The sequence below is a fragment of the Acinonyx jubatus genome, chromosome D1 (assembly GCF_027475565.1).
Source record: "Acinonyx jubatus isolate Ajub_Pintada_27869175 chromosome D1, VMU_Ajub_asm_v1.0, whole genome shotgun sequence".
NCBI lineage: Eukaryota > Metazoa > Chordata > Mammalia > Carnivora > Felidae > Acinonyx > Acinonyx jubatus.
This window is the reverse complement of record NC_069390.1, coordinates 98,809,287-98,834,866: the sequence shown is the minus strand read 5'-3', so window position 1 is coordinate 98,834,866 and position 25,580 is coordinate 98,809,287. Positions and strand designations below refer to the sequence as shown.

The window sequence follows — 25,580 nt, the reverse complement described above, 5'->3', positions numbered from 1 at the left end:
ACTAAAACAACCTATATATGCCTTTAAAAAAAAAGTGTAGAGAAAAAAAAAAAAAGGCTTCCCCTATAAATGGGAAATTTAGATTTATCTACTGTTGAAACTAACCTCCTAGAAGCTTCCATTTGGCACTGGAACGAAAGGCTTCCATCTGCTTGACCTCTTCTGGCCGCTCATCCACAAACTCAGCCACCTGTCAGAGTTAGGACAACTTACGTTGAGAAAATCCACAGGATCCAGTCAAGGAGCACTACTGTTTCAGGAACCTAAAGCTATCACCATTCCCATTCTCAATGCACACGGCACACACGAGTCCAAAACAGCCATGAAGAAACATGTGGAAATATGTAGTGGTCCTCAGTTATGTTTGTCCTATGAGATGTTTATCTGATTGTCACTGGATAGTTTAATTATACATCTTTCTCTGACTAATCACTTTTCCTCCAAATGTGAACTTTTTCATTACAAACCTTCTTTATCAACCTGTAGGTGCACAACTGCCCCAGGGAAGCTAAAAGCTAAATTCCTTTCACCTTTCTACTTTTATGTTATATCCAGGGTGACAATACAGGCCGGCTCCCTGGCACTCCCATCGCTCATCAAGGGCTTCAGGCTCCTTATGAAACCTTTGTTGTCAGAGGTAGTCACAATGACAGATCTTCTTAAATCCAACCAAAAGAAATCATTAAGAAGTACACAGAATCACAGAATCTTTAAGGGATAAAAACATTTCAGATCATCGAAATTCCCAAACAAATCTGGAATATTCTCGTATCCTTGATAAATGATCACTCACCCAGTCCCTCCCTGACAGGGACCCAATTAATTTACAGACAGGGAACTCATTATATTACAAGATAGTGCATTGTATTTGGGGGCAGTGCTAGAAAGTCCTTAGTTTTATTGGACCTGTACCGACTTTCCTGTAACGTCTTTCCAGTAACCCTAGTTCTGACCCTGATGCAACTGATGCACCTTTCCACAAAACAGACTGTCAAAGATGGCTGGTGTAATAAATTCTAGTTAAAGAGTAGCAACCATGTGCCAGGTACTGTGTTTGGGGTTTACTTATATTATCTCACTCAATCCTCATAACAGGCCTGCAAAGAAAGGTTCCACACTAATAAAGAACAAACTAAGACTCAGAGAAGTTAAGTAAATTTCTCAATGTCACAAGCCAGCAAGTGGCAGAACTGAACTCCAAACCCAGGTCATAATTCACCTCTATTTCTCTGCATCACTCCTCAAGTAACCTGGTTTTGAGATATCTTACCAGGTAATAAAAGCACAGGCTTGAATTCAAGCAAGATGAATTGAGATCTAATCACCAGCTCTGCCGCTGAAAATGTGTGCAGCCTTTGGCAAGTTATTTTCTCTAAGCCTCGATTTCCTCATTTGTGAAAGGACTCAAAGGATTGCTATGAGGATTCAGTGAGCTAATTCATGTAAGCTAAGCAGCTTGGGACATGGTAAATGCTCAATAAATTACACGTATTATTCTTGTGCTCCCACTGCTATCGTACTTGTCCTAATTATTTTGCCATTGTTACTAGTGGTGGCGATGGTCTTGCAGTAACAAAAATGAATTCAATCATCAAGACCTGTTTTAACCAGAGTAGAGAGGAGTGGAGCTAAAGCCTTCCTCGTTCAGGTTTTAAGGCAATCATAAGAGCAAAAGACAGTATCGTAAAGGAAAATTAACAGACTTGACTATAGAAATTAAAATTTTTAAATGTCAAAACTACTATAAATGAAAAAACAAATAATAAAATATATCTATAACAGGTAAGACAGGTAATATATTGTATTACATAAACACCAAATCAATGAAAGAAAATTTTAAGTCCAATTTTCTAAACAATGGAAAAAATACCAAAAAATTCATAAAATACGAATGCCCTATAAACATAGGAAAAAATTATTCACTACTTTTCTAAGAAACAATACCATTGTTCACCTGCAAACTGGCGTAAGTTCACTATTATTTCTGTTGTTGTAAATAATGCTCCAGTATTGATGAAGAAATGGGGAAAATGGCATTCTCAAACAACTGTAGGGGAAGGAGAAACTGGTACCACCGTTTGGAAAACAATACGAGAATACAGCTCAAAAGGACCATACTTTCTAACCTATTATTTCCACTTTGTGGGGATAAAGAAATAAACAGATTTCTACAATGATTTATGCACAAGAGGTTTCTCAAAGCGCTATATTTCAAAACAGAAAACAATCCATACGTCCAGTAAGAGAACAGGTTAAATTAATGTATACAATGAACTACCACTGAAACCACTAAAAATCACACTCTCAAAGAATATTTTAAAGTCTCACTAAAGTATTCACAACATATTATTAAATGAAAGAGCAAGCTCCAGAACCATAATTCAGTATGATCTCAATTATATCTTAAAAAATAAATAAAACAGAAGTCTGTATTATCTATGGATTAAAGAGACAGGCATCCAAATGGGAGCAGTTGCCATCTCTGGATAGTCACAGTATAAGTGATTATCGTATTATTTTCAGAATTGTAAACTTTCTTATAATTTCCAAATATTCTACAATTAATATGTATTGCTTTTGGAGTGCCTAGGTGGCTCCGTCAGTAGAACACGTGACTCTTGATCTGGGGGTTGTGAGTTTGAGCCTCACACTGGGTGTAGAGATTACTTAAAAATAAAAATAAACATTTAAAAAATTATGTATTGCTTTTATAACATAAAAAAAAATTTGTAAACATTAATTGACTGGTTCTGACTGAAACTAAATTGGTCACTTATGATCACTACTTCCCTTCTTCCTTTTCTTTTGTTTTTAAAGTAATCTCTACACCCAACATGGGGCTCAAACTCAAAACCCCAAGATCAAAAGCCACTCGCTCTACTCCAATATTTCCCTTCTAATTACTGATAAATTTTCTCTTAGATGATGTACTACAGAATATGCTGGATATCAACACTCAATATACTCATCAGGAATTCATTTTTACAACTTTAGTGCAATACAGCCCAAGAACAGCTCTCCTTTTCACCTTGTTTCTCAGCAAAGTTTCCATGACGGTACTAATTCAAGATTATCTGCCTATCCGTTTGCCCACTTGGTTCTTACTCATCCTTCAAAACTCAGTTTGGATATTTATTTACTTCCTTGATAGAATCTCCCAGGAGAATAAAAAAATGTGCCACTTTCCCTGTGCTCTAGTAGCACTTGGTACATATGTGAAATGTCTCTCCACCATTTATCACATTGTTGAAATTATTTGAAATTCTGTCTCCCATCTAGGGTATCATCTCTAAAGTACAGACACTAGGTTTTATTAACCTACGTATCCACAATACTTCGACAAAAGTATACAATTTTAAACTTCGTTGAATCAATGAAAAACAAGGAGCAAATAAATTTCCTGTAACTGAACCTGAACACTGTTTGCAAGGTACATTCCAATAAACTGAACTATGGCTAATCGTAAACATATTCTATTGCTGATGTTGAGAAATTTTGCCACTCTGGGATTAGTTCCCATTCCCAGGCTAACAGGGCCCTCCATAAACAAAGAAAACAGGGCACAGGCATCATCAAAGAAGACTACTTTAAAGCATCTTTGACAGGCATCTAGGTGGCTCAGTCAGTTAAGTGTCTGACTCTTGACTTCAGCTCAGCTCATGATCTCACGGTTCATGGGTTCGAGCCCTGCATCAGGCTCCAGGCTGACAGTGCAGAGCCTGTGTGGGATTCTCTCTCTATCCCTCTCTCTCTGCCCCTCCTGTGTTCTCTCACTTTCTCAAAATAAAAAAATAAAATAAATAAATAAAAATAGCTCTTTGAAAAGTGTCACCCCTTTTCTACCCTCAACGTTCCCCCTTATAAATCTACCCTGTACCGGGAATGGAGACTGAGAGACAGGCTTGCATTTCAAAGTCCTCATCACAGACTCAAAAGATACATACCACAGGCAAATCTCCATCATCTTCCTCTTCCTCCTTTTCCGGTTTAGTGGTGGAAATAGATGTCCAGCTCACATCATCATCCACGATCCGCATTCTAAATGTTAAAAAAAAAAAAGAAAAAAAGAAGAAGAATCAATCTTGGATAACAGCCTACAAACACTACAGATTGTAGCATAGAGCTCAAAATCCTACAAGATTCTGCAAGGTCCAGTCTTTGCCTATATGGCCCACTTCATCTGGTACCCCTGCCTCCACCAGTTCACTACCTCACTTTTGGTGCCTGGAATGAACCAAATTCCTTACCACATCAGTTTTCACATAAGCAGTTCCTTCCCTCTGTCTGACCTACTCTTCTCGTTCTTTACTGGAAAATTCTTACTCATTCTTAAGATCCTAGCGTACATTTAACTTCCTGGAGCATGTCTTCCTTAACTTCTCCCCTTATTTCCCTCAACTAAGAACCTATGTTACACATCCTTGGAATACTTTCATTGCATTAATGCAAAGAAAATAAATCAATTCGTTGTGTAATTAGACGTTTAAAGCCTGTATCCCCATTAAACAATAAGGTCCGCCAGAATGGGGACTAGGCCTTCTCATTCACAGGGATATCCTCAACGCCCTGAAGTAACTGGCATAGGAAGTGCATACTGAATAAACGTCTGTCACACAAACCATGGATGAGTCCAAATAAATAACAATGACTGCCATAATGTGAACAGTTCTGTTTGAAAAGCCAGTATCACTTTATACACCTCTAAATCTTGTTTGATGTTTACTTATTTTTGAGAGAGAGAGAGAGACAGAGTGCCAGCAGAGGAAGGGCAGAGAAAGAGAGACACACAGAAGCTGAAACAGGCTCCAGGCTCTGAGGTGTCAGCACAGAGCCCAAGACAGGGGTCGAACTCACGACTGTGAGATCATGACCTGAGCCACAATCAGACGCTTGACACGTCCAGGCACCTTTACTTTATACACCTCTAATCATAACCATAAAATGCTATCATTATTACTTTCTTTTATTTATTATGGGGTAGCACAGCGGGGGAGGGGCAGAGAGAGGAAGACAGAGGATCTGAAGTGGGCTCTGTGCGGACAGGCTGACAACGGCGAGCCTGATGTGGAGGTCAAACCCACGAACCATGAGATCACAACCTGAGCTGAAGTCGGACGCTCAATCGGCTGAGCCACCCAGACGCTCCAATTATTACTCTATTTTAAAGATGAGGAAACAGGCATAGAGAGACGACGTGTCCCGCCCACAGCCACACAGCTCACAAAGTGGCACAGCTCAGACTCAAACTGTGGTGTCACTCCAAAGCTCAAGCTAGTTTCACTACGTGGCCGTGGCACTGTCTCCAAAGAATCCACCCAAGTCAGGAGGGCAGGAAGACAGAAAGCGAGAATAGGCAAGAATCAAATCAGGAAAGGAAATGGACTTGTTCTTTGGAACTGGGCATATTGGTTCCCTAGGGCTGCCTAACAAAGTACCACAAGGTGGGTGGCTCAAAACAACAGAAACTATTCCCTCACAGTTCTGGAGGCCTGAAGTCTAAAGCCAAGGCGTCTGCAAGGTAATGCCCACTGGGAAGGCTCTAAGGGAGGACATTTCCTTGACTTCGGATAGCCCCAGGCATACCCTAGCTAGTGGCAGCCTACACCCAGTCCAATCTCAGCCTCCATCTTCACAAGGCTGTGTTCTCCCTATGCCTCCCCCCACGCCCAAGTTTCCCTCTTCTTAAAAGGACACAGTCATACTGGATTTAGCACCCGTCATAATCCACTAGGACCACATCTTAACCAATTACATCTGTAAAGGCACTATTTCCAAAGAATATCACATTCTGAGGCTCTGAGGGGACATGAACGGGGGAAGGGCACTATTCAACCCAGTACAGCGGGCTACAAAGTTTTCTCATTTGAACAATGGGGATATTAAGAATACCAACTTCGTGGTAGTATCATAAAGCTTAAATAAATTCATCTACGTCTAAAGTACTTAGACCAGCATCTGGTGCATGACAAGAACTGTTAGTAGCAACACTATGAAGACCAACAGGAAGTAAGCCTAGGTCTCTCACTCAGAACCGGAGTCCCTGGGATTGCTGAACCCCACAGACAGGTTCTGGGCCCTAAATACCCAAACACGGAGGCTTTGGATGAGCTCCACCATTATTCTCAAGGCAAGATACTCATTCTCTACTGGAGTGGACGGAACGCTACGAGGGCGGGAAAAGAGGAAAGTTACAGCCGGGCTGGAGACGTCGAAGATACCGCCCAGGGGCGCGAGGGGTGCGCAGGGCGCCAGAGCGGGGCTCCGGGCTCCGGCCGGACGGGCCCGGCGAGGAGCGGGGCGGGCGGCCCGGAGAGGGGGAAGCGCCGGCCGAGGGCGGAGTTGGGGAGAGGGGCGGCGAGTCGCCTCAGGCCCCGCCCCGCCAGAGCCGACTCACCCCTTGCCGCCGGCCCCGCCAGGCTTCGGCCGCTTTCTGCGACGCCTGCGACCCGACTCAGAGGCCCCATCGACGCCGGCACCTGCCCCAGACAAATAACGCTTCAGGTACTCGGCCTTGGAGACCGGCGGAGCTGCCGCCATGGCAGCGGCGGGGGCGGAGAGACGGCTCGGCGCTGGGGACAAAATTCTTGAACGCAAAACGCACGGAGAGGCCTTGAGGAGGCGGGGCCGGGACCGGAAGTGGCGAAGAGCTGTGAGAACGGCCTGGGATGACACGAGAGCGCGTCCGCGGGGTGACGAGGGGCGCAGCCACGTCCGGCGTCCCTCCGCGAACGCAACGATGGTTTTGCGTGCGTCTATCCATCTGCATTTTCAACAGGTGGTGCACCAGCACGAGGCCACCACCACGACCGGAACAAGATCTCTGCCCAAGGCAACTTCAGAAGCACCAGTGTCAAGGACAGGGGCCCTGGAGGGGCAGACTATGGAGTCGGGGCTCCGTTGACTTCCTAGCTGTAGGACCTTGGGCAAGTCATTTAACAAAGTGGGGAGAATGGCACCTAACTGCGTGGTTGGGAGGAACGAGATACTATTACTGCGTGAAGTGCTTAGAAAAGTGTCTAGCGCACAGTACATATTACCAGTTATTTGTATTAGTATAGGTTTAGGTGGGGGAGTTTAGCTCTAATAGGTTTAGCTCTAATAGGCTTCTAAGAACGACTCAAGAGGAAGTCAGGAATTCCAAACCCAGTGTAATTACTGTGAAAAAACATGGATTTCCAACCCCTGAACTTCCCCGTGTTTGATAGCATAGGTGGCCCCTATCGCTTGCCTAGAATCTTTCCAATGAAAAGGACTTGTTTCTACTTTCAGCATAGCAAACCAGGGAAGCTAGAGAGGTTGAATTCTAATTCTCAAGTATGTTTCACAAATGAGAAAACGGAAGCCTGGTGAGGTTAAGGAAGTTTTCCCTAACTTCACACAGCCAAAACATGACCCTTGGGAACAGAGCTAAGAGGCTAGCAAAGTGAGGTGCAAGAGGTAAATCCAAAGTTTTTGAAATAAAATATTAGCTCGTGTATTTTCCTTATCTCATGATAAATTTTTGTCAATCTGTGACAGTATATTAGTCAAGAAGGCTTGTTATACTTTGTAAGTACTCAGAACTCAGGCTACATGTTCAAAAAATACATGTATTAAAATAGGTGCATGCATAAACTTTTAGCCACTGGCTTATCCTGAGAGGTCCAGCTCAGGTCCAGGAAGGAAGGCAGACTATGTCTCTGAGGGCTTGTGGGAGGGGGATACTGGACTGATATAGGGCTTCATTAGCTGGAGAGCCCCATGGGTCCCCCTCCAGACACAGCCCTGTGTTGGCTTCTAGTCCACTTCGGTGGATCTAACTGAACGGCAGAGCCCTGCCTGTGCCCTGCTGTCAGCAGGCATCTGAATGCTTCCTCCTTCTGCTCCAACAAGCACTACCAGTATCACCCTCTCCGCCCCATCAACCCATCTCCTGCCCATGTCTCCAGTTCTACCACCCCCTTCCTACTCACTTTGGCCTGACAAGTCCCAAGCTCAGACCCCAACCCTATCTACCCCAAAGGGCAGTTGAGCAGGATTAAATTTATGCCCAGTGGCACTGTCTGAGCTTTGCCCTCTAGTTTATTAGCTGCATCTGGTAAAGCAAATGCAGGAATTATGGGCTTGACCTCAAAAATCCACTTTAAGCCCCATGGCTGGAGGGCTTTATTCTGTGGTATGCCTGGCCCAAAGGAAGCACTCAAACATCTACCGAAGGAATGAATGAAATGTCATCTCCAATCCCCAAATTGGCTACCCTGGGGAAAAATCCTCCTCAGGAAATTGAATTCTACCAGCATAGTATCAAACAAGGACAGAGTGAATTCGGAGGCCAATCCTGTTGGAAAGCCATCAATTTAATGAGAACTTCTCCTGTGCTGACTCCCTCCCCTCAGAAGACTCTTTTCCTGTTGAAAGCCAGTATTTTCTATTCCCCAACCAACTCCCAAACTCCAGATATCGCTGTTTTCCATCTGCAGAGTTCCAACCCTAGCAAAAGCATTATGTGGAGGGAGGGTAAATACTCGACAGGAAAAAAAGCGATGATGACACGCCCCATGGTTCATTTCTGGGTTTCTTCCCAGGCCAATTCAAAACATCCAAAATACGGTCCAACAGGCTTGCACTTCTGTGACAAACTGTTCACAGACTGTGCCCACATCTCTGACTCAGACCAGGTATCCTCCCCCCAACATGGGCAAGGCCTGGTGGGGAGGACACCCCCAGCCTTTCCCAATACTAATAAACAGCCCCTTGGTCTGAGCAGCACTGGAGGCGGGCTCGGGAACCATGCACTACTACCGCTGTGGGGCCAGGCCTGTCTCATAGCCCTCTGTCTTCATGTCATTGAGCCCTAGCTCCTCGTTTTGGTCAAACGTGCGCTTATAATGCTCCACCTTCATCTCAGGATCATCTTCAGGTGCATACACATTCTGCAAGGTCAAGGACAGACAATCAGTGCCTGTGCCACCCAGCTATCTGCCCCCTCACCCCACCAGGTGGCTTCCAACTCCCGCCTTCCCAAAAACTTAATGAGTTTTTTTATTCTAAAGGCCTCCAATTCCCCATAGCTAGTCTCAACTAGCGAGCAGCAACAGAACCCAACACAGTCCCAAGAATGGGACCCTCCAGCCCTAGACAGAATTAGGTAACAGTCTGTCTAAAAAACTTTCTATCTGCACCTTCTTATGAAGAGTATAGCAACAGTCTTAATCATAGAGAGACCTTAAACAGTTCTGCCTGACCAACAAAAACTGCTCAATAAATGTTAAAGTTATTATAAATCACCAGAATATCTCTCCAGTCAGTTTAAAGCCTCTCCGGTGTCCTATTTCAGCCTCTGGACAAGGCACCATTTCTCCTCACTCCACAATTAGATTGCAAAATGACAACTCCATTGCTAGGGACAAGAGCTAAACTAGAGAAAGAAGGAGCCTAGGAGTAGCTTTTTTTCCCCCCCTCTTGACACACACTTACAGTCTCTCCTGCCTGCCCTCACTTCCTTAGGTCTCAAATTCTAAGAGGTCTCAAATTCTAATATATAAGAGGTTCCGTGATAAAGAGCAGTTCATTTAGAATCACGTCTCCAGCTTCTGGAGAAATAATACATATTCAAGGAAGGTCAGAAAATAGTTCTCTGTTAACTATCAGGGAAGGTCGACCGTACCTGCAAGTAGCTGTTTCCTGCTGGATCATTCATAATAAAGTGGGCCTTCATGTTACCCTCAAGGATCTAAACGAAAGAGAATACAGCACATAAATTTTACATCCCTCCTAGTAGGAAGGGGCTGGTCTACCAGACAAGAACCAACCCAATTTACGTGGCAGAATCCCCAAAAGTTTTAGAAACTGCTGAAATGAGGTACCTCTCAAAGTGGAGCAGAGAAGACCTAAAATAAAGGCTGTATGGAAGTTACTTAAGAAGCAATGTGACATCCTGGATCTCATCTCCCATTCCACATAGGCCCCTTCTCCCTCCACCCCATCAGAAAACTGCAGGATTCACACTATGGCCTAGGGGGCGCCAGCCTAGTTGAAGGATGGAGGGACAGGAAGCAAGACCGGGAGGTTAAGAACGTGTTGTTATTAGAAACAGACGTACAAACCCAGCCCTATTCCCACACTCAGCTCACAGAACACTGCCAGCCAAGTAGTCCTCCTCAGGCCAGGAAATGGAATACCCACTGATGGGGTGAGAAGCCCAAGAGGGAAAACCTCATGACACTGGCACTGGGGTTTTATAGCTCAACAAAGGGCTAAGGTAACTCCCCCTACAAGGAGCCGGATGTGAGTGAGATTCACCTCCACGCTGGTGTTTCAGCCCTCTGCTTTTAAGTTGACAAGGACTATCAGCTACCCGAGCAAAGCCCCAACCTTTGAAAGACAGAAAGTTAAATGGAAAAAAAAAAAAAACTTAAAAGGAAATGGAAACTATGCAAGGAAAATAAAACATCAAAAAAATACAAACCAACATCAACATTCTCATGAGAAAAAAAACACTACATCCTTAAAACAACAGGATGCTACTTGGAAAAGGGAGGAGGGAGAGTATTCCAAAACCCGAAAAAAAAAAAAAAAAAAAGAAAAAAAAACTCTTGGAAAAGTAGTATAAATGAAAAACATGAAAAACCCAACTGCAGCTACTAATAAAGCGCTCCAACAAAACAAGGGAGAAAACCAAGAAAGAAGAGGACACGGCCTATCGGAAACCAGGAGAATCCCCAACAAGTTGGTTAGGTGTTTAGAAGGTGGCAGGACAGGGTATGTGGCCTCTTGCCCACTGGCACCCCAGGAACACACGCACCGAAGGGCCAGAATCAACTCACCTGGTCTAACTTCTGGCTGAACTCCCGCAGTTTCTCCATCTGGCCAGGATTGGAACTGTCACCCAGTGTGAAGGGGTTCTTGGTCACCTGCAATAATCGGCATCCAAACTGCTAGAATACCAGGTTTGACCATTAAGCTCGTGGGGAATGGCAGGACGGGGCCCAGTCGGGGAAGCCTAGGTTTCCACACCACCATCCTGACCTAGGCGGCCACTGCTAAGAATTCAGAGATTAACCTGCCAAGATGACAACTGGCAATATGAAACACAAACTATAAAATGTCCTGACGGCACAAACTCTCGTTCCAGTTTGAAAAAGAAATGCAAAGTATAATTTATAAAGACAAAATGCCTGACGACTGAGAATCAGGTAAGTGAAATGACTCAAGAGAATAAATATATGGGCTAAATCAACACACATGCCTATACATGTTGGGGAGTTTCAGGTTCTGGAAGGACCCTCCTCCCCACATTTTACAGTGAAATGAGTGACTTACCCAAAACTACAAAATGCCTACATTGTTCCAGAGGTAAGCCTGAGAGTTTCCATTCAGAATTTCCCGTCAACTTATCTTCACAACCCAAACTAATATTTAAGTCTCTCAAAATCAGCTTTAAGGCAAAGAAACCCCCAGTTAAGAGCTCCAAAAACCAGGGCGTGTGAAGCCTTCTAGCCCCCTCCTCACAGCCACACTGCTGAAGCGGCCTTGCGCTATACTCAGGCAACTCACCAGTTCCCGGATGTCTTTCAGTAGCCCCTCCAGTGTGGTGAACTTGCCCCCGAGGACGGCCATTCCCAGTTCAAATTCCAGCTCTGGGATTTCCACACTACACGTCTCAGACTGGGAGATGAGAGTCAAATTAGGCTTGAGAACAGAAGCCTCTTAGAAAAAGCTAACCAGAGTCCTCCTGCCAAATTAATACTGCCAGTGACAGTCTGGGGAGAAACCTGCCCCGTTCTCTCCGACTCTCCAGTTAAAGCCAGGCTCATGCCTCTCCGTGTAAACCACAGAAATGGAACCACCCTAATAAAGCGACATTCTGAGTCATGGCTCCAAGTTGCCAAGTATCCTGTCATTAAAGACCAGAGACAAGAGCCCTTACAGACACTGGAAGCATAAAGCTGCCAAGTCATCAGAGAGAGTTTATGGGTCACCTTCTGAATCTGTACTGCCTAGCATGGATTAACTCTACTCAGGGATCCTGAAACCCAGGGAAGTTAGGTGGTACCACACGATCCCAGGATGTAATTTTAAAAAGGCAATTTCCCCTAGATAGAGACAGCTATGCGAGGCAGACAGACACTTTTCCAAGCAGGATGTTACCTTGAGCACGTCTCTCGTCAAATCTGAGGGATGTGTGATGTGGAAGGTGATCCTGGTGCCCAAGGGTTCTACTGCACCTCCAGATTTCACCTGCACAGACAACAGTGGTCAGGAACAGCAGCAGAGAAGATGGGATCCTCCCCTAGGGCCTGGGAGACCTCAGAAGGGGGGGCGGGGGGTTTGACCTCCAATCAGGCCCACTAACAGCTACCAAGGACAGAGCCTTGTAAACTAGCAGGGGTGGCAGTCACCCAAACCGAAGCCACCAAGAGCTGGCCGGGAGCCTGCCAAAACTTACCCCAAATTGCCACCAAACTCTGAATTTGCCTTTGAAAAAAAACTGACTCTTCAGGTTGAAAGGGACTTTCAACCGCATGTAACATGTGTATGCACCTTATAATATTCTGGGTTCAGAATTTAAATAGCTTTAAAAACAGTAAGAATTTAACCAGCTTTCGCTTGGGTACACTCAGGGAAAGGTAATGTACAACCCTCCAAGGCAGCCAATTCTATTTTCAGAAAGAGCTAGAAAGTTTTTTATTATTGAGTCAAAATCTGTTTCCCTGCACTTCCAATCCTTTAAGAGGTGGGTCAAAAAAAGGGTCTCTCAAAAAAAAAAAAAAAAAAAAAAAAAAAAAAGAGCGAGCACACCTCTCTCTTCCATATAACCAATCTTTAATGTCTTTAATGAGTTATAGTCTAACTTTTTTTCTTAATTCCCAGTTCCTTCAAGGACTCCTCACCCTGCCTTAAATCCAAGAGAAAGACCCAGCTTCCTCCCACTTCATCCCAAAGCAGATTTAGGACAGATCAAAGTTAACAGGAGTTACCTCATTGGTCCGATGGCCACAGCTGTCACAATTGGTAGCCATGATGATAACCTCCTTAAAGTGGGGGATTTCTGGAAGACGGGAGTTAAGGAAGTCTGCTTCCAGGATAGCAAGAGCACCTTCTGGGGAAGAACAAATCCAAACCTTCAACACAGTTGCTAGTCCTAGGACTGTAGGAAATAGGTCACAAGCAGTAGCCTAACTCAGGCAGTTCTACAGAAGAAGGTAACGTTGCAACCCACGGCAATCCTTGTTCACAAATAACTGAAGATAGGACTCAGGTCAAACACAGGACCCTAAAACCATGGCCTCATTCTCTCTTTGAACCCAAAAGCCACGGTGCACAGTCTCATCAAAGGCAACACCTTCCTCATCGCTTGGAATAAAACACATGCTTTCCCTGAAGGGAGGACTCCTCCCCAGCCTGCATACGCTCTTCGTGCCCGAGTTACAGGAGGAGCAGCCCAACTGCCTGACAAAAGATACGAACTAGTTTCATGTTGGTCTGAGCTGGAGCATTGCATTCTGGACAGTTTGTGTTGAACTGCAGCACCTGGAACACAACATGGGGACGGAGAGTGAGCCCAGCTCCGGCTAAAACCACGCAGCAGGTGAATGAGCACACAGTCGCCGCCCACGTTGGTGGTGAGGGACTGAGCAGCACCAGCCTCCACCCACAGCCGTGCTCCCTCCTCCGCAGCAGCCCATGGCACTCACTTCGTTTCTGAGATCTTCCTCTTCTGGCTTCTCCTCTGGTGCCTCAGCCTAGCGCAGCAGAGATACAAATCACACGCTGGCGCATACACCCCAGCTTCCCAACACCCTGCCTCGGAGTGAGAGAAAATGTTCTGGCCTGTGTATGTCGGCTGGCCATATGCATTTAACAGAGAAACCAGGAAGCAAAGCCCCAGTCCACGGAAGAACAGAGCTTAAGATAGGATCACAGTCACCAGCAACCTTTGTTGTACAGTTTATCCTAAGTCTTTTTAAAAAAAAAATTTTTTTTTTTGCATTTATTTATTTTTGAGAGACAGAGAGAGATAAGAACACAAGTGGGGAAGGGCAGGGAGAGAGGGAGACACAGAATCCAAAGCAGGCTCCAGGCTCTGAGCTGTCAGCACAGAGCCTGACGCGGGGCTCAAACTCATGAATTTGGAGATCATGACCTGAGCCGAAGTCGGACGCTTAACCGACTGAGCCACCCAGGCACCCCTAGTTTATCCTAAGTCTTGACATGAGCTAAGAGACGCACAGACATGCGGAGATAGGGTACGCAGGGCAGCAATGACAAAGGAAGATTCCACTGATTCCAAGCAATCCAGAGAGCAAGATAATGCCAGAGCATTCTGCCGGCTTCTTCCGTCTACTTACCTGGAGCCCCAGCATCTCTTCCTGTTGTACAGTCCGGTTATAGTGTGTGATCACCAGGGCATGATCTTTCTGGGGAGCATGTGGGTTTTCCACAAAGCTGTTTCCTGAGGGATCATCAATGATCTGATGGAGGGAGTCATTACAACAAGAAATTACATATGCTCTTCCACCTACCATCAGACCTCTCCGGCACCAGTGGAAAAATCCCAGTCTTAAGGGTCTCTCGTCCCCTAAATCTAGGGAACCCAGAGTTCCTCAGTACTCACCAGAGTGAAAGGAGAGGCCACTCGCTTTAGCTCTTTCAGTCTGACAATGAACTCATCAATTCTTTCAGCTACGGCTTCTTCGTTTGCCTGACATGAACAGATGGTAAAAAGCATTGGCCCTGCTGATAGACCCCACTCCCTGTCAATCCCACACCACCTCCATCAGGAAGTCACCACCTGTCTTAGTATAAGTGGGAACAGAGAGACTCAGGCTTCACAAGAAGATACAGCATCTAAGTTTGGTTGTGCCAAACAAGATCCAATTTCTCACTCATTCAACCATGTATAGAGCCCAGGCTCTCACGCCAGTTTAGAAATACAACAGTAAATAAACCAGAGTCCTCTCATGGGGCTCCGCAGCCAGTTAGGAAGACACATGACTAAATATGCAATTATATTACTTCCTTTACAATAAATATAAGGTACGGTGGAACGCTCAGGAAGTAGAGATGAACCCAAGGGGATTAGGAAAGGCTCTTCAGAGGTAGTTATCATCCTACCTGTCTGAGATGAGGTCTGAATCTACACTGGGAAAAGGGAAGTAGAAAAGATAGTAGATGCAAAATAGACAACATCCTGGCAGCTACAGCATCACCGTGTGCTTCCCCCAAAAGTTCTCCAACATTTAATCAGAGACAGTTCAGCTACATGGGAAGCTGAACACTTTGGATACATAAATATACGTATACACGCATATATATATACATATATATACGTACGTATATACGTATATATATGTATACATGTCATTATTGCTTGAGTTGCTGCAATCAGAAAGCCCCAGCTTACCCTTCGTGTGGGCTGATCCTGCTCCAGGCCAGAGATAGCACGGCTGATCAACCCTTCAACGGTGGTCAGGGCTAGTGAATAAGAAAAAAAGACAAGAGAGTCTTGACTATGCTATCAAATGCCTGTATGACTCTGAGCAATTCACTTGAACTCTCTGGGCTTTGATTTCAACTGTAAGATGAGGAGGCCTGGAACAAGGTTCTATTCATTTGTAACAACAGTGACACTAACATTCTGTAATATGCACATTACAGTCTATCACACTCTACTGTCTCAAGTTGTTTTATCTTAGCTTTTAGTTTATGTTGAACCAATGAAGACCACAGCAATACCACACCCAAACCCATATACTAGCCACCAGGCCCAGCACTAGGGTTCTTGCAAGAAAGCAAGATTGTAGCCAGGCATGAACAATGAACAGTTCAACCACCCTGATCTTATACCTACCTCCCTTCTGAGTGAAGGCAGGAATTTCAAAATCCAGCTCTGGGATGCTTGTGGTGGCAGAGTCTGTTTTCACCACTTCTCTGTTCATGTCCTGGGCAGGAAAATTTTCAGTCCAGAGGTCAACAGTACAGCTTCTCGGGAAATACCCAGCAGTTTCTTCCTCTGTCCATAGCAGGGGGTCCGGACGACTCCCACCAAATAGGCCATGCATGAGCCCAGCTGCCCAAATGCTGAGAGTACTATTCATAACAACTACTACTCATTTCATTCCCTCTGACAAGATAAAATGACAAAGCACTTTCACAAGCCTCATCTGACCCGAACATCTGACAGCACCAACATCATTTTACAAAGGAGGAAACTCAGGCTTGGGCACCTAGAGGTATTCATTCGTGGCCGCGCCGCCTAGACCAAAGCTGTGACTCCAGTCCCCAAGCCCTCTCTTGGACACTAGGCTACCTGCTCTAGGCTCCTCTCACCTCCTGGGTCCTGACCGTCAAAGCGTAGCGCACTCCCTGATCCTGGATCCTGCCTGCCGAGTGGATCTCCGTGTTGTTCCAGCCACAGTGCTCACAGGAAAAGGAGCTCACGATTATTTCTCTGAAGAAGGGGACCTTGGTGAGCAGGAGGCGCGTCGTGCCCTGAGAAAGCAGAAAGCAGCTAGAAAGAACCAACGAAGCTCCAGTTCCCCGTCTACCGACCCGCGGGCGTGCCTCGCCTCCGGGTCTCCAACTGGGCCTACCTGGGTCGCCGACCCCACCGCCCTTCCCCGCTTCAGCTCAACCTCCCGCCGCCCGGGGCCGCGCCCCCGCCTCACGTTGCGGTAACAGTTCATGCACAGCGACTCGATCTCAGTGGGCTGCTGCTCCTCATCCTCGGCGCTGATGGGCCGGAACAAGTGCTCGGGGGCTGGAGCCTGGGCCGGAGCGGGTGAGGCGGCTGCAGTAGCCACCGCGGCCCCAGGCTCCACAGCCCCGCTAGCCGCCATCGCCACCACGCGCAGCTCACGCCCCCACTTCCGCCTTCCGCTCTTTTCGTGGCCCCACCCCCTTCCGTCACTTCCGCTAGCTGTCGCCCCCGTCTTTTCTTAAAGAGGCCGCAGATTTGGGACCCTAGGGAACGGTGTCTGGCAAGGTTTCTCACTGCTGGGATTCTATGGTCCAGACTTCCAAAACCAGCCGGATTCAGGCTTTGCCTCCACCTCAGTTCAGGCGTTGCTTCCCCGCAGGACGTCCTCTCAGACCCAGGGCACTGTTTGGCTCCTTCGCAATAGCTCCATCCTACAGGGTTCTAATTATTGTCCGTAAATACAAGAGCCTTGATGGCAAGAGGCTTGGCTTGTCCCTCCGTACCCACAAGGAGGTGCGGTCCAACCTGGGCTCTGGCTCCACTCCATTGTTGGGCCAGACATTTGCTTTGGCTATAGATCCCCCTCCCTCAGTCCCTCAATCCCTCTCTCCCTTTCTGTTCTCACTCCCTATTTCTGTCCTTATAACACCTGCCCAAATTCCAACCTCAAATACACAGCCCTCATTTTTACTCCCGCCCCCTCATCCCCAACACATCAAACCCCGGCTGACTCATCCCTCCTAGTTTCCTAATTAACAACAAAAACAACTCTTTTTTTGGTAAACTTTCCTTTCTGGTATCTCCTCTCCCTGGGCACCTCTCCTCCAGTTCTGTTGCTAAATCTAGGGTGTCAGGGAAGAGGTCCAGCCTGTGGGTATGATTAGGCCAAATTCATATGGGGTACTGAGAACCCTGTGCCAGGCAGGCTGCATGGGGAGGAAAAGGTGTTGGACAGGACATTCCCAAAGGTGCCAGACGGGGTGTATTTACCCTTTCCTCTTCCCCCCACTTCACCCATCCCCAATTTCAAGTTCCCAGAAGGATCTACGAGGACATTTGTTGTCCCTGAGTGAATGTGTACATGAGGAACGGGGGCTTAAGATTTGGAAGTCCCAAGAAAAGGGTCCATCATAAAAAAGCCATTCAAAATCTCGAACAGCAGAAGCAAGGGAGACAGGCCACCTCAGGAGCCTGAAATTCATGCACACTATCCTGTGATAAGGTTGGCAAACAATGCAGGTGCAGAGGAAGGGTCTGTAACCCAGGCCGACACCCAGGCATGACAGACAGCAGTCATCTAAGGCAGGCCTAGCTAAAGCCAGAACCCTCTGACAGACCTGGACTGGGAGGGGGTCCATGAGACAGAGCATTGAGGGACTTGAATGAGTGATGGGTGCGAGGCCACTGCTTTCAGACACAGCCCAAATAAGAGTCACACCAGACAAATATGCATCCACCATACACCTCTATTTCATTTGAATCAGAAGTCTAGGCTTCAGCCTGGGAGTCAGAAGTGAGGGGCCCCAGATGGAGACGACACAGAGTAGGCTTCCCTGTGGGTTAAAGAAGCCCACAGAGTCTGGAGGGTTTGGTCAGCTGTTTCCATGTAGAGCTATATAAGGAAATACAGGCTCTGCTCCCTCTCATCACAGCCCCCAGCACCTGTACCCACCGGCATCAGAGCCAGCAGGGGTATAGACACACCTTCATATGCTCTTACATATTTTCCTCCCTTTTCCCTTTCCATTCCCCAACAGAAGCTGTCATGGCAGCCCTGGCGAGAAAAGAGCTCCTCTCTGTAGACCAGCTGTAGCAGCGGCCACCAGGCGGCCAGAAGTGATGGGAGTCAAGTCCCAGGAAGAAGAGGCACAGGCTCCCGGCACCATGGCAACAGGCTTGCACAAAATTACCTGCACACAGAATGCCTCTCTCCCTCCCCACTCCCACCATACCGGAATGGAGCAACTTATGAGGATTCCCAAATGAACACGGGAAGCTGGGTTTGCAAAGCCTGGTGAGTATAATGCATCCGGATGGGGGAATCGCCAAGAGGCTGAATATTCCAGGAACAACAGTCCCTTTGGTGGCCACGCCTATCCTGTGCAGGGCCCTCCACCCTCTGCCCAACAGGCCACTGTCAAGGACTGAGCCACGCCTGGTGGGGGCTCAGATCCTGAGCTCCGAGAAGAAGCCTGGAAGTGGGCCTGGACAAGTAGACAATCAGGGCTCCTCTTGATGGCCGAGACCATGGTCGTGAAGGCTGTAGTTGATGTCTTCCCACAGGTCTTCGAGACGGGCCTGCAGCTTGCTCAGGGCCTTGCCACTGTCCGCTTGGAGAAACTCTGGGGCGAAGGCACTGTGACCTGGAGGGGGCGGCGCCAGCTGCAGCTGGACCTCCTCAGTCTCCTGGTCCATGGCACGGGTGAAGTCGGCGATCTGCAGGAAGGTGTCCTGGCGGAAGGCCTGGAGTCGCTGACGCACTTCCTGGGACAGCACCTGGGGGTCCTGGCTGGTCCCTTCAACCGCGCCATCAGCGCGGGCGCCGGCAAAGGCGCTGAGCTCTTCCCGCAGCTGGTCCAGGTTCTGCTGGATGCGCGCGTGCAGCGCCTTGGCCTTGAGCGTGAGTTTGCGCGAGAGCGTCTGCACGCAGCGGCTGAGGCGCGCGGGACTGGCGACGGCGTGCGGGGCCACGCTGCGGTGCAGCTCCTGCACGTGGCGCCCGATGCCGCTCACCAGGCGCTGGGCATAGGGGTGGAAGAGCGCCTGGACGCGGCCCGTGTGGTGCGCCACGAGGTTCTGCAGCTCCCGCAGCAGGCCCCGCGCCTCGTCCACGCCGCCCAGCAGCTGGGCCTTGGTGCCCTCTCCGACCACGCGCAACTGTTCCTGCAGCTCCTGTACGCGCAGCGCCACCTGCTCCATCAGCTCCGCGGTGTAGGGCTTCAGCTGCCGCCGCAAGCTCTCCAGGTTCCAGCCCACTTGCTCGTGCGCCTCTGCCATGTAGGGCTCCAGGCGCGCCCTCACCTCCACCAGCTCCTCCTGCAGCTGCCGCCGCATGTCCGCCGGGTCCTGGGGGAGCGCAGGAGGCTCCCTCGCCTGCCCACTGAGAGGGCCCAGCTTTTCCAGGAACTTGTCTATATTGCTGAGGTCTTGCTCAAGGCTGTCTTTCAGGCTCCTGGGGAAGGGGACAGACACGCAAGTCGTCAGACTTCTAGCCCCATCATCGCCTTTGCTGCGGACACATCACTCACTGATCATCTGCGGAAACCGAGGATGCAGGGCGGTGGCTCTAGTCCTACCTGCGGGCCAACCACACAACCCCTCGCACGGAAGTACGAACACACACGGCACGTGCACATCCAGACCAAAACTGCGCCCGGAAACACAGAGGCACCCGGACTCTCGCGTATTCCTTTCATTCTGGGAACACAGGGGGGGGGCTCTTTGCTGCCCCCCGGGCCCCACCCCTCGGCGGACAGGGGCAGCAGCCATCAGTGAGAGCAAGGCGGACGTGGGGGCGCTGCTGCTGGCAGAGGGGGCTGCACAACCCAGGAAGTCTGGACGGGATAAAACTAGCACAATTCGGTTCCTCTGTGCCAGTGAGGGCTAAGGAGGTTGAGGAATCAGAGGCGGCACACCACAGCTCAGCTGTCTCCTCCCTGCACCCACACCCCTTGTCCTACTAGCCACTCACGTGGGTTCCCATGCCAGCTTCTGCCGCTGGACCTGCTCGGCCTTGCCTTTGTCCCCGCTGCTCTGGCTGAAGTAGTCCCAGAAGCCTTTCTGTGTCTGGGCACTTGCAAGCGCTGTGGACAGGGATGTTGGTAGTTAGGGGCTGTGTTTCCTTCCCCAGGGTGGATGGGGGACCATCAGTCCAGCCTCCACCCACCGCTCCGCGTCGAAGTCGGGCGAGACCCACCTGGGAGCAGAGCCAAAGCCCAGGTCAGAAGTGCAATCATGCTGGCCATTATCTACTCAGAAGGAAGATGAAAGGAGGCCTAGTTAGGGTAAAGAAGCCAAGGAAGGGACATCTCCCAGATTTGCACCAGGGGACCCTACTCCAGGGGCAACCTGCCCCATCTGTTAACCCTTCCCTGGGGTGTGTGGAGCACAAGGCTGTTGGGGCTGACGAGGGCTGATCTAGGTGAGCATGGCTGGGAGAGGAAAGGGGGGTTCAGGGAGGAGGACTTCTTTATCACCTGGGCCACACAGCATGGAGTGTGGAGCTCTAACTGCTTTGTAAAGCCCCACCCCCACCCCCCAAGCCCCCAGGAGCAGCCACTTCTGCCACCGCCCACCCCCTTGCTCACCCACCTTCCTGCCTCCCACCGTATGGTACACCTTATGGAGTACCCCACAGGGGAAGAAGCAATCCTGCCAGAGTGCTCCGAGAGGATGCCCCTGGTCCTTACTTTCTGCCCCCAGCTCTCTGCTGAGACCCCTGCAGTCCCCTCCCTTGGGACTCTGACCCACATCCCTCCACCCAGCCTCTGCTCACCTGCTCGGTTCTGGGCACAGAGAGCAGACATTCAGCTTTATACTCCAGGGGCCTGGGCCTCTGGCAACAGTTGCCCTGAGTAAATACCACGTGGAGGTTCAAAGAAGGATGACCTCAGCTGCCTCCCAGCACTCACCTCCTGCCCTTCCCTGGCACCCAGAGGGTTAATGAGTGCCCCGGTATCAGGGGGGCTCTCCAGGAGAAGAGTGAGGAGTAAGGCCGAACTTCTCACCCAGTTCCCCCCAAGCCCTGTGACCTTCAACCGTCCCACTGACCAGCCAGCTGGCCCACCAACAGAGAAGAGCCTCTCTGCTAAGGGCCCTGCTCTTACTCAACTGCCCGAGGCCCTGTGCCCCAGCTAGACAGGGACGATGTCCAGGGGCCCGGCAGAACCTGAGCAGCTCTGGCCAGCTCCATCACTGGCTACTCAAGCAGCCTGGTGAGAGCCAGATTTATAGAGTTAAGGACACTCCCATCCTCCATGAAACAATCCTGGAACTGCTGGGAAGTCAGATGTGACAGGGGGAAGATGAGATGGTTAGAGGCCCCTGGGGCCAAAGAATTAGAGCAAGAGGAGGATTCTCCCCACAGGAATACTCCACCCACAGGGCTTCGAAGGAGGGGAGGCCAGAGAGCCCAGACCTTTGTCTGACGTCACTCCCACTCCATAGACTTAGCCACACATTCCTGAACTCCCGATTTTTTGATCCTAAATGTAGCTTGAATCGGCCCCCTCTCCTCCATTTCTACTACCAGTCACATCACAGCCCCTCTTGCCTCTCACCTCGATCACATCCATAGCCTCAGACAAGTCTCTCTGCCAAAGTCCTGCCTACTCAGTGTATTCTCTGCTGTGGCTCATCCCAACCCACTCTGGTCTCATCTCCTACCACACAACACCCTTGGCATTCTCCAAGCACACGGCCTCTTTCAGGACTCTCAGCCTTCATACATGCTGTTTCCTCAGTTTGAAATTTCCTATCCCTTGGTGAACTTATGTTCTCTCTCTCTCTCTCTCTCTCTCTCTTTCTTTTTTCCAGACTTAGTTTGTATGAGTTAGGATTAGTTAGAATTACAATCCCACTTTTGGGTATACACCCAAAAGAGTTGAAAGCAGGAATTAGAGCAGATGTCTGTATGCCCATGTTCATAGCAGCAGTATTCACAACAGTCAAAAGGTGGAAACAGCCCCAACTGTCCATTGGCAGATCGGTGGATATGCAAAACGCGGTATAGATACACAATGGAGCATTATGTAGCCTTAAAAGGGAAGGAAATTCTGATATATGTTATAACATGGATGAATCTTGATGACATTACGCTAAGTGTAATAAACGAGACACAAAAGGACAAATCTTGTATGCGTCCACTTAAATGGAGTACTTAAAATAGGCAGAGGCCGAAAGTAGATTAGAGGTGACCAGGGGCTGGGAGAGGGAGGACAAAGAGATAAATTGTTTAATGGCATAGAGCTTCTGTTCGGGAAGATGCCAAAGTTACTGGTGGTCGTTGCACAGCAATGTGAATGTACTTAATACCATTGAATATTGTGCACTTAAAAATGATAACTTTCAGGGTGGCTGGGTGGCTCAGTCGGTTAAGCATCCGACTCTTGCTTTTGGCTCAGTTCATGAGCTCATGGCCATGGGATGGAGCCCTGTGTAGGGTTCTGTGCTGAGCGTGGAGCCTGCTTAGGATTCTCTCTCCCTCTCTCTTCCCTTCCCCATTCTCAAAAATAAATAAACATTTTTTTAATGATGATTTTCATGTTATGCATATCTTCCCATATATTTTTTGAAAAAGCATTTTTCGTACTCTATTGGTTTTCGGAGAGGCTATGATATAAAACATAGCTGCACTATAGTTTCTGTTTGCAAGTTAGTATCATCACCACCCCTTCCAAGGTCTTGTCCGTAATGCAGAAGAGACACCTGGAACCATATTTCCCAGAATCCCCTTTCTCCCATAGGCCTAGGTTAGAGTCAGTGTGAGAGGCAAGAGGAGAGACTGTTACTCTTCACTGGTAGTTGCAAAAAGATGCATAGGCAGACAGACGGGTTTTAAAACGCCTTCGGGATGCATTCACTTCTTTCAAAGAGTCCAGGGGAGATGTCTTATTAAATGTTCTGGATTTGACTGTTTCCTTATCATTACATTCAGGTTAAACATTTTTTGTTTTGCATCTTTGGATGTGAAAACAAGTTTCCTACAAGCCCTTTCTTACAGAAGAAATCAGCTACTACATGTAGATGGGATATAATCTTTTTTAAAAATTACGGTTTTTGCCGTCCTCAGATAATTGATTCAAGCAAGGATCATCAATGACTGGTAAAACCATAAGGCAAAAAATTATTGGGCAAAGCGATGCTCACATGCCTTCAAAGTATCACCCCACAGATGGATGACTCACCAATTACTAAGATGTGCTTTTACAATGAAGAAATCTGGTGGATCATTTTAACCAAGTGATCAAACTTAGCGTCACCAAATAGCGGGAAAACCTAACGTTTTGTACCCCCAGATGTGGTGAAATGAGAAGGGCCCAGCTATGAAATATTTTAAACCAGATAATTTCCACATGAACTTGGTTGCATTTCCTTTTTCTTCATGTTTCTTTGTTGCTTAGTATCTGATGTTCTCAGCTGAATTTTTAGAAGAGAATTACCCATTTGGGTTTTTTTTTTTAATCCAGGAATTGCCAACATAATCTGGATATCAAGTAAAAATAATTTTAAAATGTGTATTTGTAAAGATTAAAAGGTACATTATTCTTTAATGTTCTGTATTAGCAGTTTTGCTATGAACACATGAAATACACAAGTATATGGATTTCAAATAAAATCTCAACATGCACCAAATGAGAAGATTTCTTAGGCAGTCTTCCTCATGTGACCTGTCATTTAAAGGGACATTAGTGACTCCTTACTCTAAATACAGAATTTCCAGACTTATGGAGTTACCTCTTAATAAACGCATCCCAAACTGAAAATGGTTGTGGTAAGTGAAACTTGTTGCAAACTGTCCTCCTTCAGTCTTGTCTTCCAATAACTCAGGTGTAAACTGAGATGAAGCAGTTGTTACTCAGTGTGACCGCAGTTCCCAGGTTCCGTCTCAGAACACACCAGGGACGGGGTAAAACAGAGTAAGCATTCATGATGGATCCATTTTATGTGGTTTATAGTGCTCTCACCAGGCCTAAATGGAAGTCTGTTTAAAAAACAATAGCAAATATATACCTCACATGCACTAAAAAAAACCCCAAAAGGTATTTAACATGGCATTGAAATAGCCAAGCATGTTTAGTAGTGACCTGTGCAATCTTTTTTTTCTTTGTCTTGAAAGATGTATTTGCAGTATTTGTCAAAAAGAAAAGTAATTAAATAGGCCATCTAGAAGTGGAAAAATATAGTCATTAAAATGAAAAGAAAATCATGTGTCTACAGTTGGAGAAAGAATTAGTACACTAGAAGGTTGACGTGAGAAAAATCACCCGGAAAGAACCATAAAGAGAAAGAAAATATGAAATGGAAGGTAAGAGACATGGAAGACAGAATGAGAAGGTCCAATACATGCCTACCAGGATTTCTACAATGACAATAGAGAGACTTTGGTAGAGGCAATATTCCAAAAAACACAGCTGAGAAATTTTCAAAATTGAAGAAAGATATGACCTGAATTCTCAGCTGCAGGAAGCATCCTTGAGTCTTGAGTAGGATAAATGAAAACAAAATCCAGACCAAAGCACATTGTCATGAGTGTGAAGAACATCAAAGACCAAGTAGCTTAAAATCAACCAAAGAGAAAGGACTACAAATGAAAATGGCCAAACCGATAGCTGATCTGTCAGTAATATATCTTCAAAAAAACCAAAGGTAAATTAATGGCCAACCAAGAATTATACTCAAGTGAACTATTATTATTTAAATGTAACAAGTTAACTTCCGAGAAGAGCCTAGAGCATTGATCACTCACAAATCCTCACTAAAAACGAAAGAAAACTCAGAGAGGAGTGGGGGTACAAATAGACACAGAGGAAGGAATGAAATTACTAAATGTTTAGGTAAATTGAAAATGTGTTCGTGATTTTAAATGACTTTCTATAAATGTGTGTTATCTATTTAAACATACATACACTTAAAATTACTTCCTTGCAACTAAAATTTGGTCCAGTATTGGCAACTTCATATAGTCCAACCTAACATAAAATACCTTTAAATGTAGTTTAGTCTTATTCCCTGCTGTGTTTCTGGTGCTTAGAACATCGCTTGTCACATGGCAGGGGGCCTCAACAAATATGTATTGCTGAAGGGATTACTTTGGAGGAAGTGATATAAACAATGAGGATCTCAAATATCAGACCAAAGAAGCCTAGAAAATCGGAAAGCAGAGATCAAAGTTAAAGCA

At 47.1% G+C, this 25,580-nt stretch overlaps 3 protein-coding genes across 9 annotated transcripts in view; all 3 read right to left on the bottom strand.

Annotated features, from left to right (window-relative positions):
* BUD13 (BUD13 homolog) overlaps window positions 1–6,669 on the bottom strand; it is a 271,251-nt gene extending 264,582 nt beyond the window's left edge. For all 4 annotated transcript variants that reach the window (XR_003413268.2, XM_027036574.2, XM_027036573.2 and 1 more), the window contains exons 1-3: window positions 6,395–6,669; window positions 3,945–4,038; window positions 106–190 (exon numbers count right to left, since the gene is read on the bottom strand). Coding sequence is in view for 3 of the 4 variants with exons in the window: in XM_027036574.2 (XP_026892375.2) it covers window positions 106–190; window positions 3,945–4,038; window positions 6,395–6,537 (322 nt within the window). In the remaining variant the exon portion in view is untranslated. The remainder of the gene's footprint in view (window positions 1–105; window positions 191–3,944; window positions 4,039–6,394) is intronic.
* Window positions 6,670–8,315: 1,646 nt separating this feature from the next.
* On the bottom strand, window positions 8,316–16,889 carry ZPR1 (ZPR1 zinc finger). Of its 2 annotated transcripts, XM_053204073.1 has the most exons (14): window positions 16,650–16,886; window positions 16,312–16,473; window positions 15,833–15,923; window positions 15,386–15,456; window positions 14,597–14,683; window positions 14,331–14,453; window positions 13,677–13,724; window positions 13,446–13,512; window positions 12,960–13,030; window positions 12,130–12,219; window positions 11,536–11,646; window positions 10,806–10,892; window positions 9,654–9,712; window positions 8,316–8,919 (listed from the first exon to the last, which is right to left on the bottom strand). In XM_053204073.1, the coding sequence occupies exons 1-14, from the start codon at window positions 16,818–16,820 to the stop codon at window positions 8,778–8,780; spliced, it is 1,380 nt and encodes a 459-aa protein (XP_053060048.1). In that variant the 5' UTR covers window positions 16,821–16,886; the 3' UTR covers window positions 8,316–8,777. The 2 variants fall into 2 exon arrangements, with proteins under 2 accessions (XP_053060048.1, XP_053060050.1); XM_053204075.1 differs by lacking the exon at window positions 11,536–11,646 and having other exon boundaries at window positions 16,650–16,889.
* A 1,238-nt stretch (window positions 16,890–18,127) lies between these two features.
* On the bottom strand, window positions 18,128–25,021 carry APOA5 (apolipoprotein A5). Of its 3 annotated transcripts, none has more exons than XM_027036577.2 (4): window positions 21,177–21,256; window positions 20,598–20,649; window positions 20,373–20,484; window positions 18,128–19,853 (listed from the first exon to the last, which is right to left on the bottom strand). In XM_027036577.2, the coding sequence occupies exons 2-4, from the start codon at window positions 20,644–20,646 to the stop codon at window positions 18,902–18,904; spliced, it is 1,113 nt and encodes a 370-aa protein (XP_026892378.1). In that variant the 5' UTR covers window positions 20,647–20,649; window positions 21,177–21,256; the 3' UTR covers window positions 18,128–18,901. The 3 variants fall into 3 exon arrangements, with proteins under 3 accessions (XP_026892378.1, XP_053060051.1, XP_053060052.1); XM_053204076.1 differs by lacking the exon at window positions 21,177–21,256 and adding an exon at window positions 20,993–21,147; XM_053204077.1 differs by lacking the exons at window positions 20,598–20,649; window positions 21,177–21,256 and adding an exon at window positions 24,137–25,021.
* Window positions 25,022–25,580: the final 559 nt, after the last annotated feature.